The following is a 16,424-nucleotide window of genomic DNA, read 5'->3' as shown; positions in this document are numbered from 1 at the left end:
TTAATTATCCTTAAACTCTTAAATTTTTGAACGATTTTTTTGAGACAAGATTAGAACACTATGAAAGGTTCGTTTACTAAAATTTAGAATTTTCAGACATGAAATGAATTAAATATGAATTTTTTAAAACGACAAAAGTTAAAGATAAAAAGTAATAAAATCTGGATGTAGAAATCAAATTTTGCGATAATTTTTTGCGGAGGAACTTTTAGTAATGTTCTAAACATGTCTGCAAAAAATTGTTCAAAAATTTAAGAGTTTAAGCATAAATTAAACAAATTTGAATTGAGTAGGGACTAATACTCAGGGCAAAAAAACAAAATTAGGGACTAAAAATGCTATTAAAATTAAGTAAGGACTAAACTTACAAAGTCGCTATTTTATAGGGACTAGAAACATAATTAACCCTAAAATATTCTACAACATATACATGGCAACATCAACCTTTTTCGATACAATTCTTGGCACGCCAGAAATCAATGCCTTACTCCTGATAACATAAAACTTTCTCTTGAATACTTAACTTCCTCCACTACGAATAACTTACCTCGTTACATTGCCACTTACGCAACTTTCCGAGCATACATGCCCTTAACTTCTTTCACATATTGCTATTCTTGAGAGCCTGCTGACTCCGTCAACATATGTCGACTTCTCACTATCTCGTAGCCTTCTTCTGACATTCCAGAATATCATAAACCTGTTCCAACATCTCTTACCGAAACTTCGGTCATGCTTAAATATATATATATGCCTGACTTCTTCACTTACGGGTACACGAAGTGTCACTAACTTCTTATCCGACATTGACGGAACGTCCATCCTTAACATGCCTTACATTCCCGGAGGATTCACACTTCTACTTAATTAGTTCACCGACCACCTTTTGGCACGATCAAACTCTTACTAATACTCACTCCGAGTTCTTACTTCTCAGTTCGCACTTTCCAGTGCATCTTCATCTCATACTTCGTTCCTCCCGGGTCCTATTAAGCTCTCAGGCATACATTCTAATCGTTGAATGTTAAATTGAGTTGATCAGGCTCAACTAACAACAACAATTAGAACATTTACCCGGAACCCAATGGTCCCACTACCTTAGTTGTAACTTAATGACCCAAGGCACGGTCTGAATCGACCTGCTCTGATACCAATTGTAACACCCATACCAGACGTATCTAGAAAGTCTAGCACGTGCGTTAATATTAGTATTGGATACATTAAAATTTACAACAATTATTACATACGAATGAATAATTATACAACAAATTGCATTCGTACAAAAATCGCATAAACAACTCAACCATACATATATAATTTCATCCTTAAAATCCAAAGCATCCTGCAGCGACACGAACACACACTTGCTGAAACATCCATCCGACTTCAAGCTTGCATAGCATCCTGTTTATCTGAAACAAATAAGGATTGGGATGAGACATAATGTGTCAGTGAGTTCCCCTACATCCTAGGCTATAGGCAACCTCAAGGGGAAACCTACGGTCACCACGTGTCTACATTACAACCTGACGGTTGATTATACGTGTGTGGAGACTTGCATACTTAGACTGTAGTGCTTACTAGAGCCGTCATAATCTTATCTCACCTGTTATAGGTTTCTCATCTATACATGTCATGGCGGTTGAGGGAACCTAAACCACATTGCCAAGTGTACGCTTTACGTAACAAGGCCTAAACATAAAATAACATAGCATAGTCATGACATGATTCTAAACCGGACGATTAGGGAAACCTAAGGTCGTCACGGGCATAGCTTTCTTTACTTGCTCTATACATATCTTGCTCTCGTCTAATAGCATTTCATGCTCTTGTTCTTAAACATAATCATACATAGGCTCGATCATGAGCATAACATAACATAATCATAAGGAACATAATCGTGTCTAAGTTCATTCGTTAGGTTAGCGTTGAACAATCAATGTTATCTTGATTCATTTTACGGATAGTCCCGAGTGGAGTAACCCCGAGATCAATCCCATACATGACCGATGTATGTACATCGGACTCCCTCGGTGTCGTGCGGGCCCCTTGCGGCTTGAACCGTTCCCCTTAGGTCGAGAACCTCCCGTATCCCCCTGGCGTGGATAACAAGAGACACGAGCACCTACGTCTTGTTTACTCAGTGACATGCGGGTCCCTTACGGCTTGAATCGTTCTCATAATGAGAACCCCTTGTATCCCCCCTGATGTGGATATCAAGAGACATGTCACCTACACTTATTAGTCATGGTCTTGTCGTGCATATAAGCTAAACATATATATACTTGCTTGTTTACCTCGGAACCTTAATCGATCCGATTAGCGGTAACGTATACTTGTTCATTCTTAACATGGTGGAGAGAATTAACTTATCAATCCACAACTTACGTACTAGCTAAGTTATTCTAGCTCATGTGCGAAGAGATTATCATTCGCGTCTAATCATTCTAGGGATTCTTGCTATCTTTCTTGTTCTCGACAACCTAAGCCGAGGCTCTACATACATTCCCTTTCTTAGTTCATTGCTACCCCATCATGCTTAAACTCTCTTGAGCCATCCTTGTGGTACATGCTAAGATTGCCACGATTATTGATGCAAGGATCAATGGATGATGTGAGCAACTTTACAATAATTTCTAAAGACCGAAAGTGCCGAAAACCCAAATTCCAAGTCGTTTATAAATTCTATGACTTGATAAAGCCAAGTTTGTTCCAGTAGAAAAATAAGTGAAAACAGTCAAAGAACACTTCGAAACGATCGCTACGGACCCCCACACAACTGCCCCCAAGCACCCGAACGCAAGACAACGCGGACGTTGTCCTGTCTGGGGCGCCTGGCGCCAGGAGCAGGGCGCCTAGCGCTAGCTCTCTGTGGGTGGGCGCCTAGCGCCCTTGTACAGGCGCAGCGCTCCGAAGCTTGCGTTTTCGCGTGTTTCGGCCGCAGGTTTTCGCCATTTTCGACCCAAAACTCATCCAATTCGACCCTGTAATGCACCAAATACATCCAACAACTTGTATAGACTTATGTAAACATATCTCATGGCAATTCTTAGCATATGAACAACAAGAATTACTTTGGGGGTACTAGAATTTTATAAAAGCTAACTAACATATATCATGATATCATCTCAAGATTTTACAAACCCAAAGGGTAGGTAATCTATCTATGGAACTCACCTAATGATTTGCACTTGATCTTTAAGCTTCAAGCATCAACACCTCTTTCCATCTCTCAAAACTCTAGTTCCTTTCTTTCTCCAACTTGTTTCCAAAGCTTCTAGTTGTTCTTGAGGAAGAAGAAGAAGAAAACCATGATGCAAGGTTCATCTCCAACCTAAGAATCTTTGAGGAAGAAGGTTTGATGAATTGATGAGGTGAGGATAAGAAGGAGGGGTCGATGGTTAGAGAGAAGAGAGAGAAAAACTCTTTCTCTCAACCCTAGAGAGAGAAAGCAAATGGAAAATGAATGATTTTGAGACCAAAACCAAATAAATATCCTTTGGCGTGCAATTACCTCTTTGCCCTTGTCTTAAGCGTGTTTAATCCGACACTGATACTTTATCCGTAATATACTGACATGTCATAAAATATTACCCATGAACTTACTTTCCATGAATATCATTCCTCTGATACATTTAACAGGTAAAATTTCCATTAGCTGACGAGCGGGATGTTACACTCTACCCCCCTTAAAGAAATTTCGTCCTCGAAATTTAAAGATCGACTACCAATCATCATGACCAAAAACTTATCTATGGTCTGAGTCATACAAATTCCATTCACACTTATTCATAGAGTTCGTCGTATCATGTCCTCATCTTATTTCTTAACCCACATACAATTAAACATAGCCTTCTTGATCTTATTGTCACTCCAACTTAGAGTTATCTTAATATATCATGACATGAAACTTACCTTGCTACTCATAAACTTTTTGTCTCAGAATCGGATCTTACCCGCTTAACATAAACCATCCCTAAAGTTTTCTTGTCATAAACATGAACACTCAGGATTTGCCTTTTAACTGGAATCCTACCAGAAACCAGGTTTGCCCTGCAGTGCTTACTTGTAACTTTAAAACATCTTTTCATGCATACATAATCTTATCGGTAAACATATAATTCATACATCAGTTACTTATTGTACCTTGAGACAAGTGCCTCATTCTGACATTACTTATCTTGGCGATTCTACGAATCTCTTGTCTCTTTTCAGAGTCTTAAGAAATCTCTCGATCTCATTAACATTCTTATTGCACCCAAATTCATGGATGACTCATATAACTTGTCTTAGAGAGATGAAATTAATTACGCTTATACATATAACATTCATCAACCCATCCTGTAACTTACATGCTCTTAAAACTTATGACTTAGATCTCTTGCATTTTAATACTCTTAACATATACTTGTACCCCTCGTAAAACTTTTCGAAAACTGTTGTTTACTTCATCAAATCTTACCTTACATGGTGTCCTACATACTCTCAAGTGTCGCATCTTGTGAGATAATAACGATACTTGTTCTAACATCTTGATTAAGAAAATTTTCTAAACTTTGGTATTTGGGTCCTTGGAACGAATAATTGTATAACTTAAAAGAAAACATTACGAAATCATATTTTTAAAATAATCATCGTTCCAAAGTCCCTTACTACCCATTTTAACTTTAAAAGTTATAAATCATAGTTCGAAATCTTCATAGCAAGTATCGTGATCATTTAACAAGTTTGACATAAGGGAGTATGCACTTGATCGTGCATAACTCATGATTTATATCTTCATCCATAATAAAATTCTTGAACTTCAAAGGTAACTTCTTTCTTGACTTACATACATATCTTGGAGACTCACATAACTGCATAACATAAATCATATAGGAACCTTGACCCTCATAACATTATCTAATTTCCTCGTTCTAAGAACAATAAACTTGAATCTTCAAAACATCATATTCGGTTACGATCATATATGGTTACCATCTCCTGCATAACACTTCTTCCTTAATACTGGTCATCATTCTTGATGCTTTAATTCTTTACTTGAGTCGCGAAATGTAACCTTCTGAATCTTACATGTTTTCCAACATCATCATCCATGCATCCTAACCCATTCATATATGGCAACACTTGTCTTTCTCATTTTACCTAGGTAAAAATACATACTTTAAGATTTTACCTTAGCCAATGCTAACTATATACACATCCATACCTACTTATCACATCGAGAACTCCTCGCTTGTCTTACGATGCTTCTGCTAAACTTGCATTACCAACCAAACATTCTTCACGAAAATTCATACATACTAAATTTTCCATGTTTCATGATTAACGATTAGCTTCCATGGCGCTACTCTGATTCCTCCCGGTTGGTTTAAACCATTACTCTAATCCGTTAGAGTGATTGAGACTTCATATTACTAGTTATCACTTGAATACTAACTTCTTGAACTGTTCTCAAGATCTTCCATGTTATAACCGACATCACAACCTTACACTTGTCTTGTAAATTCAAAACTCATGATAATTTATCTTATGCTCATAATACTTGACTCGGGGTAAACCTTACGTTCTTGCTGGTTGCATTTACCATACATATCATATCTGAACTTGTTTTCGAGTAAACTCAATTTCCTTTAACAAACCAATCTAGCACTTGAACATATCTTTCTTGAACATCTAATCCTTGTACCTTCGCATTCTCGCATACTATATTTTGCTTAATCACACCAATGCTTGCTCGTTGATTTTTTTTTTTCATTAAAAAAAACTTCGTAAACTAACGCACGAGTAATTGACGTTGATGATTTTCTGCTTTATAAATATATTGAGTTTAGGCCCCGGTCATTGCTTTGGAAATCATAGAATGAGTTGATAACACATACGTGCCACCAAACCTAGACTCCAATAAGTCTAGCCCGCTCTACGAGTGTCGTAGCAAACCGGTTCCTAAAAAAAAATCTCGTAAAGTTTCAAAATATCAACCTTAATCACCTATACGTGTAAATCTTTTTAAAATTCCTTAAACTTTAGAGTTCAATTTCATAATGAGCTTTAACAAATCAATTAAGCAAAACATAGGTTCAAGAGATACATCATAATTTCACATAATCCGTGAACCTTGTGATTCCTCATAACTTTGCACCGCTTTAACTTCTATACTTTTAATCTTGGCTCGTTCTTGATTCTTAACACATTAACTTCCAAAGTTACCTTAAACCGTATCGATTTCGTTGATGGTTACCCATGTCTTTTTTTTTTTTTTTTTGAAAATCTTAGGATATGATATGCATTCGTTACTTGATGTCATAAAAGATTTTCGTCACATAAAAAAAATTATTGTGAAGACATCTCCCCAATAGTTATTGCAAATCATAGGAACGAACTAGTAGGTTTCACAAAATGGAAGTTTCATTCCAGGCTTGCTATTGGTGAGCTTCTCCAACCCTATTTTTTTAGAAAACATTTATTGCATAAAATTCTTATTCTCAAGTATACAATGCACATCATTCATTCCTATCATCGTAAAATATTCTACAACATATACATGGCAACATCAACCTTTTTCGATACAATTCTTGGCACGCCGGAAATCAATGCCTTACTCTTGATAACATAAAACTTTCTCTTGAATACTTAACTTCCTACACTACGAATAACTTACCTCGTTACATTGCCACTTACGCAACTTTCCAATCATACATGCCCTTAACTTCTTTCACATATTGCTATTCTTGAGAGCATGCTGACTCCGTCAACATATGTCGACTTCTCACTATCTCGTAGCCTTCTTCTGACATTCCAGAATATCATAAACCTGTTCCAACATCTCTTACCGAAACTTCGGTCATGCTTAAATATATATATATGCCTGACTTCTTCACTTACGGGTACACGAAGTGTCACTAACTTCTTATCCGACATTGACGGAACGTCCATCCTTAACATGCCTTACATTCCCGGAGGATTCACACTTCTACTTAATTAGTTCACCGGCCACCTTTTGGCACGATCAAACTCTTACTAATACTCACTCCGAGTTCTTACTTCTCAGTTAGCACTTTTCAGTGCATCTTCATCTCATACTTCGTTCCTCCCGGGTCCTATTCAGCTCTCAGGCATACATTCTAATCGTTGAATGTTAAATTGAGTTGATCAGGCTCAACTAACAACAACAATTAGAACATTTACCCGGAACCCAATGGTCCCACTACCTTACTTGTAACTTAATGACCCAAGGCACGGTCTGAATCGACCTGCTCTGATACCAATTGTAACACCCATACCAGACGTATCTAGAAAGTCTAGCACGTGCGTTAATATTAGTATTGGATACATTAAAATTTACAACAATTATTACATACGAATGAATAATTATACAACAAATTGCGTTCGTACAAAAATCGCATAAACAACTCAACCATACATATATAATTTCATCCTTAAAATCCAAAGCATCCTGCAGCGACACGAACACACACTTGCTGAAACATCCATCCGACTTCAAGCTTGCATAACATCCTGTTTATCTGAAACAAATAAGGATTGGGATGAGACATAATGTGTCAGTGAGTTCCCCTACATCCTAGGCTATAGGCAACCTCAAGGGGAAACCTACGGTCACCACGTGTCTACATTACAACCTGACGGTTGATTATACGTGTGTGGAGACTTGCATACTTAGACTGTAGTGCTTACTAGAGCCGTCATAATCTTATCTCACCTGTTATAGGTTTCTCATCTATACATGTCATGGCGGTTGAGGGAACCTAAACCGCATTGCCAAGTGTACGCTTTACGTAACAAGGCCTAAACATAAAATAACATAGCATAGTCATGACATGATTCTAAACCAGACGATTAGGGAAACCTAAGGTCGTCACGGGCATAGCTTTCTTTACTTGCTCTATACATATCTTGCTCTCGTCTAATAGCATTTCATGCTCTTGTTCTTAAACATAATCATACATGGGCTCGATCATGAGCATAACATAACATAATCATAAGGAACATAATCGTGTCTAAGTTCATTCGTTAGGTTAGCGTTGAACAAACAATGTTATCTTGATTCATTTTACGGATAGTCCCGAGTGGAGTAACCCCGAGATCAATCCCATACATGACCGATGTACGTACATCGGACTCCCTCGGTGTCGTGCGGGTCCCTTGCGGCTTGAACCGTTCCCCTTAGGTCGAGAACCTCCCGTATCCCCCTGGCGTGGATAACAAGAGACACGAGCACCTACGTCTTGTTTACTCAGTGACATGCGGGTCCCTTACGGCTTGAATCGTTCTCATAATGAGAACCCCTTGTATCCCCCCTTATGTGGATATCAAGAGACATGTCACCTACACTTATTAGTCATGGTCTTGTCGTGCATATAAGCTAAACATATATATACTTGCTTGTTTACCTCGGAACCTTAATCGATCCGATTAGCGGTAACGTATACTTGTTCATTCTTAACATGGTGGAGAGAATTAACTTATCAATCCACAACTTACGTACTAGCTAAGTTATTCTAGCTCATGTGCGAAGAGATTATCATTCGCGTCTAATCATTCTAGGGATTCTTGCTATCTTTCTAGTTCTCGGCAACCTAAGCCGAGGCTCTACATACATTCCCTTTCTTAGTTCATTGCTACCCCATCATGCTTAAACTCTCTTGAGCCATCCTTGTGGTACATACTAAGATTGCCACGATTATTGATGCAAGGATCAATGGATGATGTGAGCAACTTTACAATAATTTCTAAAGACCGAAAGTGCCGAAAACCCAAATTCCAAGTCGTTTATAAATTCTATGACTTGATAAAGCCAAGTTTGTTCTAGTAGAAAAATAAGTGAAAACAGTCAAAGAACACTTTGAAACGATCGCTACGGACCCCCATACGACTGCCCCCAAGCACCCGAATGCAAGTCAACGCGGACGTTGTCCTGTCTGGGGCGCCTGGCGCCAGGAGCAGGGCGCCTAGCGCTAGCTCTCTGTGGGTGGGCGCCTAGCGCCCTTGTACAGGCGCAGCGCTCCGAAGCTTGCGTTTTCGCGTGTTTCGGCCGCGGGTTTTCGCCATTTTCGACCCAAAACTCGTCCAATTCGACCTTGTAATGCACCAAATACATCCAACAACTTGTATAGACTTAAGTAAACATATCTCATGGCAATTCTTAGCATATGAACAACAAGAATTACTTTGGGGGTACTAGAATTTCATAAAAGCTAACTAACATATATCATGATATCATCTCAAGATTTTACAAACCCAAAGGGTAGGTAATCTATCTATGGAACTCACCTAATGATTTGCACTTGATCTTTAAGCTTCAAGCATTAACACCTCTTTCCATCTCTCAAAACTCTAGTTCCTTTCTTTCTCCAACTTGTTTCCAAAGCTTCTAGTTGTTCTTTAGGAAGAAGAAGAAGAAAACCATGATGCAAGGTTCATCTCCAACCTAAGAATCTTTGAGGAAGAAGGTTTGATGAATTGATGAGGTGAGGATAAGAAGGAGGGGTCGATGGTTAGAGAGAAGAGAGAGAAAAACTCTTTCTCTCAACCCTAGAGAGAGAAAGCAAATGGAAAATGAATGATTTTGAGACCAAAACCAAATAAATATCCTTTGGCGTGCAATTACCTCTTTGCCCTTGTCTTAAGCGTGTTTAATCCGACACTGATACTTTATCCGTAATATACTGACATGTCATAAAATATTACCCATGAACTTACTTTCCATGAATATCATTCCTCTGATACATTTAACAGGTAAAATTTCCATTAGCTGACGAGCGGGATGTTACAGGCTCAACGTCTCCAAAATTAAATCATAACACGCAAGGTCTCCATAGCCGTGTCACTCTTTTTGTAACACTATCCCTGGCTTCCCTGTCTCTTACCAACTAGCTTGAAGTTACTATTGCTTATCTTATTCTAGTCCCACAAATGGAAGACTCCATATCAAACTAAGTATTATCCACAACAACTTCAAAATGTGTACATCCACTTTGTCGTTTACCTAATAAATTGTACAACTCAAAAAACAAATATCTTCAGGAGCTAACCGAATATTTTTACCACTGTTTTTTTTATAGTGATGTTTAATATTTAATGTATATTCTTACCATTGTCTTTCAAGGCTGATGTCTGTTTATAACATTTTCAGTTCAGTTCGATCACCTAGAAAACCTTGTTCATCAAGTCCAACTAAACCCATGTCACCAACATGCAACAAATAAAAACCACATATCTCATAATTATCATGCATGTTTTGTCTTATTTTAGATGCATTGAAAAGAAAAAAAGTATAGCCATTTAACATGTATAACCCACACAATTTGGAACCTCAACATATTTTCTTTGAATTACGTAGAGTTTCCATTATCCCATGCTCAATACTAGTGTCATATCCTAACTCACCATACATTCTTATCTACGATGGCAACGGTGGCGGAAAATGCTTTGGTGGGAATGGTGGCGGAAAATACTTTGGTGGGACGCTGACAGTTACCGGTACGACAGTGACGAGTCTTCACGGTTCGATAAAAGGTGTTTGCAGGCACGTTAGCAATCCAACGCTTAATTCAGTAATCGAACTGAAAAAGAGTGTGAAGAAAGTGTTGTGAAAAGTGAATCATATCTTGAGGGTGATTAGGGACGGTTAGACGACACGTGTAGTGTGATCCTTGTGCGGGGGCGCGCTCGTGTGCGATGCGGTGAACTTAAAGATGGCGTGTTCCATCAGGCGCGGAGCCTTATGACAGTGTAAGTTAGGCCATGTGTCATCGTGTGATTGGTCTTATGACCGGTTCAGAACAGTTGTCCCCTGTCATACCCCAACTTTTGACCTAAGATCCCACTGACACATGTCCTCTTACCCGGAATATTCTCTGTCTTTTAAGTGAAAAATTCGGCAAAGTGGTACTCTAAAATACCTCATTTTTTGTTCCAATATCGGGCCCTCTTCTCACCTTTCTTTTTTATTAGTCTTTTAGTTTTATCTTACCTTTTATTTTCCATCTTTTAATTTTGTTTTACTTAATTTGTTTTATTTTAAATTGATTTTATTTTATTTCTTATTAGGTTTATTTTATTTTTTTTCATTTTAATTAGTGTCCAAAAAAAACCAAAGTGTCAATGAGTCTAAAATTAAGTGTCCAGGGGTCCAAATTATTTTTTCCTCCAAGTCATGCCATAATCAGTGCAGAGTCAAAACTTTCTTCCCAATTTCACCAGAACGCGTTCAATCATCATCAAGTCCATTAATTAAATGCGGTCTCTAATTTCCAAATCCATCAACCTTTGAACCTAAAAATAAAGCCCTCATTCCACACTTCAAAAGACACCAAAAGTTCTCTTGAGTTGTCAAAGAACTTTTCTCTCTTCTCCCTCATTTAGCTTGTGTTGACGAGCTATTCTTTTCTTCTCCCTCTTTTTCTGTCCCTTCGGAAAGTCCCTTCGGAATTTTGTCCCTTCAGCTGTCCCTTCCTTTTATTCTCTTTTGTTTTCTTGCATTTTATTTTTTTTTTAGCATTTTTTTATTCTATTTAGCATTTTAATTATTTTCATTTATTTTCCAGCAATTAGAATGTATTTAGGTCCAATGTAAATATAAATGAGAAAAAATGTGTGTGTGTGTGTGTGTCTTTTATTTCTTTACCGCTTTATATATACTAAAAAATATAAAAAAAATTAGATTAGGGATTTTGTGGTGATCCAACGTCACTACAAAAATCCACGCGTTTTAATTTTATTGCTCCGTTAGTTTAATTTTCATTTATTATTCCAAAACAACAAAAACATTCAAATAACAAAAATCACAAAAAAAATATTTTCATAATAAACCTTGATTTTCAATCAAGTGATCGTTCTTTTTTATTTTCTTTCTTAATCAAATTTCAAATCAATTTTAATTCTACTTTGAGTCATTTTTCTTTCAATATAAAAAATACAAACCAATTCTTATTTGCCACTTGGCTTTTATTTTAAAACCTTTTCAAAAATTAATAAAAAACATACAACAAATCAAACATCAATTTCAACCCCGAACTACGAGGTTTTGATCCCTCACGGGTACGTAGGCAAAGGACTTGTCCTTCCAAACAATAAAAAATGTAGATAAATAGGTATCCGTTTTTACCACTTTGAACCCTTTTCAGCAAGCAAGTTTATAGCACAAAACATTAAATAAAATCAAGAGGTTCCCGTAGAGTACTTCGGACATAAAGGCTGCTAATACCTTCCCTTTATGTAACTAACCCCCGAACCCTAAATCTTTTCAAATATGGGGTAGTTTGAACTTTTTTCCCCTTTTCTAAAAAAAGTAAATGTTCAGTCGTGAAATAAAATTATTGAGTCAAACGCTAATCAAATAGCCTTGATCTCCGAAAAATGACGCGACATCCCCCAAGCCGTTGATGTCTTTATGGCGCAATGGCTTTTAGTTGTAAAGAGAGGAGAATGATTGGGCGTCTGCAAACATTGGCGCCTTGGAAGTTTTTCATTTGTGGGAAGTTTATTCCATCCTCAAGAATGTGGTGCTTGATACGAGTTAGTGGGAGTAGTTGGTATTTAATGCATCAAATTGAAAAGTCCTTGACGTGAAGGTTGTTCACTTTGACTTTCCACGTGTCTGCTTTGTGGTATGCATGCGCACTGAGCTTTGCCCTTTATGCGCACGCCACTTGAGTGCTCTTCGTGGTTCGAGGCCATATCTTAGTCATTGAATCGAAAACCTTTAATTTCTTCTTACCTGAGCCTTCGACCTAGATGCTCTAAATCCTATAAAAGGATTTATTTTTCCATTTTTCGCTTCTTACTCCATCTACTTTGCAAAGAGTTTTTCATCGTTACCCTTCCAAACACAACTCTGTCCGAGCAAACGCGATTGTAACAACCCTTTTTCGCTAAGATAATTTTATTTAATTATTATATATGTTTAATTGCTTGTTTTTGTGTTTGATTTGGTATTAGTGGATTAGGCGAGAAGGGTATTTTGATCATTTTTATGATTGAGGTATTTTGGTAATTTTACAGGAGGGGTAAATTTTACATAATAGTTTGATTTGAGGAGCGAGGTAAATTTTACAGAACGGGTCTTGAAGTAAAAGGCATTGTCGCTCGACAGGTTTGAGATAAAATATAAAAGTTTAAACGCATAAACTTAAAAGGAATGTAAAATGCATTGCATTAGAAATAAAGTGGTCTACAAATCAGTTTACATACATTCTGTATAACTCATTTCCCTAGACGCCGGTAGTTTGAGTGTTGCAGAATTCTATAAATGATTTGCGACCTATTTTCCTACTTGGAATCACTTATTTATACTAGAATAACTAATTGGCGAACCAATAATCCCATGATCAGCACTTCCTCCATCTTGGACATCCGCTTGTCCCACGTTTCCACTAAGGAAACCGCTCTTGAGCTTGAAATCGTGTATTTCCCGTTATTATTGCTTTCTTTGACGGGATTGCCCTCTCAGCCTTGTTCTGTCGAACTTCTGACTATACGCACTATGTTTGTCATCCTGTCGAAATCCTCCAATTGAAAAAAAAAAAGTCTTCGATTCCTGCAAAGTTAAAGGTCAAACAAATGTGGACCATAATAAATGATCCTATCGAAATTACATGCTAACATCATGTTAGTGTCATTTTAAGAAATAAAGGGGGTGTGAGCAACATTTTAAAGAGGTTAGTGCAATTTTTTTAGAATTTATCTTAAACAAATAAAATGGAGTGGTTGATGTGTTGTCCTATAATGTGTGTATTCATCTTGAAACCCTCGTTTTCTTTTATTCCCCTAAAAAAAAACTCAGAAAAATACCAACAAGATATTATTATTTCAACCTTGTCTTTGTGAAAACCCATTAAATAGTACTCATCCCGTTTCACAATGAATGTCGTTTAAGGTTTTGACAAACAAATGAAAAAATGAAATGAAATAATCATTACACATAACACATTTACTAAGCTGCCCTTAGTCTTTAGCTTTTCCTATTTTAATTTGACAACTCATTTTAGCATTGTTTAATTAATTTGAAAGTACAAATCAACTAAATACATAGATTGCAATCTTCAAAGAGAAAACTTTGTTCAAAGTTTCTTTTCAATGATTCGCATGGGATGCCTTGATAAGCTACCACAAGATTTACATATCGAAATGGAGAGATTAAACACCATTTTTTTGTTTATCTCTAGTTTTAGTTACTAGGCTCAAATATGCAGATATCAAATCAACTTTTTTAAAAAAAAAAAAAATTGGCTGGACGGTCATACATAAATTAGTCCTATATGAACTTCAAAAGCATGGTTTTGCACTCTGGATCGTCATTTTTGTTCTACTGCTTGAAACCTAACTGTAATGAATATTATGCAGCTGAAATGCTTTACATGAGAATAGAAAAACGTGGGTTGGTAATTGATTCATGGGTGTCACCTATGATTTAGTAGTTTCCTTCTTCTCCAAAAAGGAGATGGTGTACTCGCAAACACTCTGACGATCCAGTAAGAATATTTTGAATATGTGAACACCCTAACAGTTGAAACCTGTAATAATAAGTGGCGATAATTAATAGTTCACATTGCGGCAAAGTACAAAGGTTCAAATTCGGCAACAACTTTGGTTCTATTCTTGGCACGTCTTGTGCTATAATAGTATTTTTTTTGAAAGATTGTGCTATAATAGTTATTTCATTTTGTTCTCTTTTTGAAATGAAAAAAAAGGCATAATTTTTTTTATATATATTTAGTGTAATTTGATTGAATGAATGTGTAAAATGAAAAATATACCTTCCGAACATAAAAATTAATTTATTCAGACTTTTTTTTTAGATATTAATTTATTTAGACTATTTTATAATTTTCTTCGTCGCACTAATTTTAAATTTTATTTAAAGATAATTTTATTTAATTTACCTATAATTTAATAATTATTTTTTTAATTTACTTAAATGAATATTATGCATAACCCAAATCATAATCTTATATATGTATGATCCAGAAAATTTGGGGACTATACCCTAGTTTATTCATCAAATTACATCACTACTAGCTTTATACCCAAATCTCATGTGAACAATATTCAGTTGATGAATCAACCAATTGTTGGAGTCCTAATGACCTTATTAGATTCATCAACATACAATCGAACTCTCTTGAACCTGAAATCAGCAGTAACAAATGAATCAGGGGGCACCACTTGAATTTCAACTCCAGATATATCTTCCTTTATTTTCCTCTCTGCTTCTTCTGCAGTGACACCAACTAGCTCAGGCCAACTTGTTTTTGTAGGGTTATTTGTCCCTAGAAGTTGGTTGTAAGTCCCTGCAACACCACACATATTTTAATATCATTGTAGTTTGGTTTCGTTTTTTCAAAACGAGTCCACCAAAATTGACATCGGAGATAATCAAACTTGAAATCTTGATGGGAGTATTCTCAAAATCTATTTTTTTTAAAATAAAACATGAACTAGTTAAAAATCATGTTTAAAAAAAAAAATTTATTTTTTGGATAGTAAATTTTTCCAACACAAAATCTTTTATCTTTTTTTTGTTTTTGAACAAGTAAAATCTTTTATCTTTTAAAGCTGAAAAACTAACACATCATAAATTAGTGATACACTAGTGATTCATTTTTTACTTCTATTTCAATATACTCAAAGAGCAAAATTAAAACTTACTTGGCAAGGGTTCATTACGCTGCTCCTGAGGAGGATTAGTTCCTTGTCCTTGTTGCTCCTCTGCCATTACTACCAATCTAAATAGAACTTCAAAAAAAAAAAAAAATTTTGTTGTTCTCTGAAGAGGGTGAAAGTTATCTCAGAAAAGTGAACTCCTTGACATATTTATAACCGAAAGAAGTTGATTCCAATACGGCACCTCTTTTGAACATTTGGTTAATGAGACAATTAAGCTGGTTATTCCAATGCCATATGCCTCTGTTTGGTGGTGTCACACAAGCTAATTTTGGACTATATATGTGGTGTGTGTGTATATATATGACATATCAAGTGAGAGGAGTAGTTATAATGAGAGATGAGAGGAATTAATTTGGACCATTGGATCAAAATCAACGCTTCAGATTTAATTGCTCTTTAAAAAAGGGTCATGCACTGTAACCTCCACCTTTCATCTTCTCCACTCATACGTTCTCTTTCTCTTTCTTCATCAAATTAGATTCATGGCCAAGACCCCTCATTAAGCACTATAGATTTTAAAGGATTATTTGAATGATTCAATCTTCATGATAAGGATTAATCTAATGGTTCTTCTCACATTCACGTTTCAATTTCTTTTCTTTATTTTTTCGATTTGCCGCTTCATGTTTACCATTTTCTTCTCTAGTTCTCTCTCTCTTCTCATTATGTTCTTCTGGGTTTTAATTTTGTTCTATTCTTCTGGGTTTTTTTAGGTTAAATCCGTTTTCATTTTTTTT

The 16,424-nt window shown here is 36.2% G+C and overlaps 1 protein-coding gene and 3 long non-coding RNA genes across 5 annotated transcripts; all 4 read right to left on the bottom strand.

Annotated features, from left to right (window-relative positions):
- Nucleotides 1-322: 322 nt before the first annotated feature.
- On the bottom strand, nt 323-3,464 carry LOC146935940 (uncharacterized). The gene is made up of 2 exons (XR_015030399.1): nt 3,178-3,464; nt 323-1,412 (listed from the first exon to the last, which is right to left on the bottom strand). It is a non-coding gene; the product is annotated as an uncharacterized LOC146935940 (long non-coding RNA).
- A 3,845-nt stretch (nt 3,465-7,309) lies between these two features.
- LOC146935939 (uncharacterized) lies at nt 7,310-9,550 on the bottom strand. Its single transcript, XR_015030398.1, has 2 exons — nt 9,292-9,550; nt 7,310-7,526 (listed from the first exon to the last, which is right to left on the bottom strand). It is a non-coding gene; the product is annotated as an uncharacterized LOC146935939 (long non-coding RNA).
- A 3,600-nt stretch (nt 9,551-13,150) lies between these two features.
- On the bottom strand, nt 13,151-14,537 carry LOC146935938 (uncharacterized). The gene is made up of 2 exons (XR_015030407.1): nt 14,425-14,537; nt 13,151-13,558 (listed from the first exon to the last, which is right to left on the bottom strand). It is a non-coding gene; the product is annotated as an uncharacterized LOC146935938 (long non-coding RNA).
- A 415-nt stretch (nt 14,538-14,952) lies between these two features.
- Nucleotides 14,953-16,041, bottom strand: LOC146935937 (subtilisin inhibitor CLSI-I-like). Of its 2 annotated transcripts, XM_085750958.1 has the most exons (3): nt 15,823-15,896; nt 15,670-15,785; nt 14,953-15,311 (listed from the first exon to the last, which is right to left on the bottom strand). In XM_085750958.1, the coding sequence occupies exons 1-3, from the start codon at nt 15,879-15,881 to the stop codon at nt 15,082-15,084; spliced, it is 405 nt and encodes a 134-aa protein (XP_085607084.1). In that variant the 5' UTR covers nt 15,882-15,896; the 3' UTR covers nt 14,953-15,081. The 2 variants fall into 2 exon arrangements, with proteins under 2 accessions (XP_085607084.1, XP_085607083.1); XM_085750957.1 differs by having other exon boundaries at nt 15,670-16,041.
- Between the last annotated feature and the right edge of the window lie 383 nt (nt 16,042-16,424).

Source organism: Medicago sativa, chromosome 3 (genome assembly GCF_051527215.1).
Source record: "Medicago sativa cultivar Bolivia chromosome 3, Bolivia_mono, whole genome shotgun sequence".
NCBI lineage: Eukaryota > Viridiplantae > Streptophyta > Magnoliopsida > Fabales > Fabaceae > Medicago > Medicago sativa.
The sequence above is the reverse complement of the archived record's forward strand: the minus strand, read 5'-3'. Positions and strand labels throughout refer to the sequence as shown.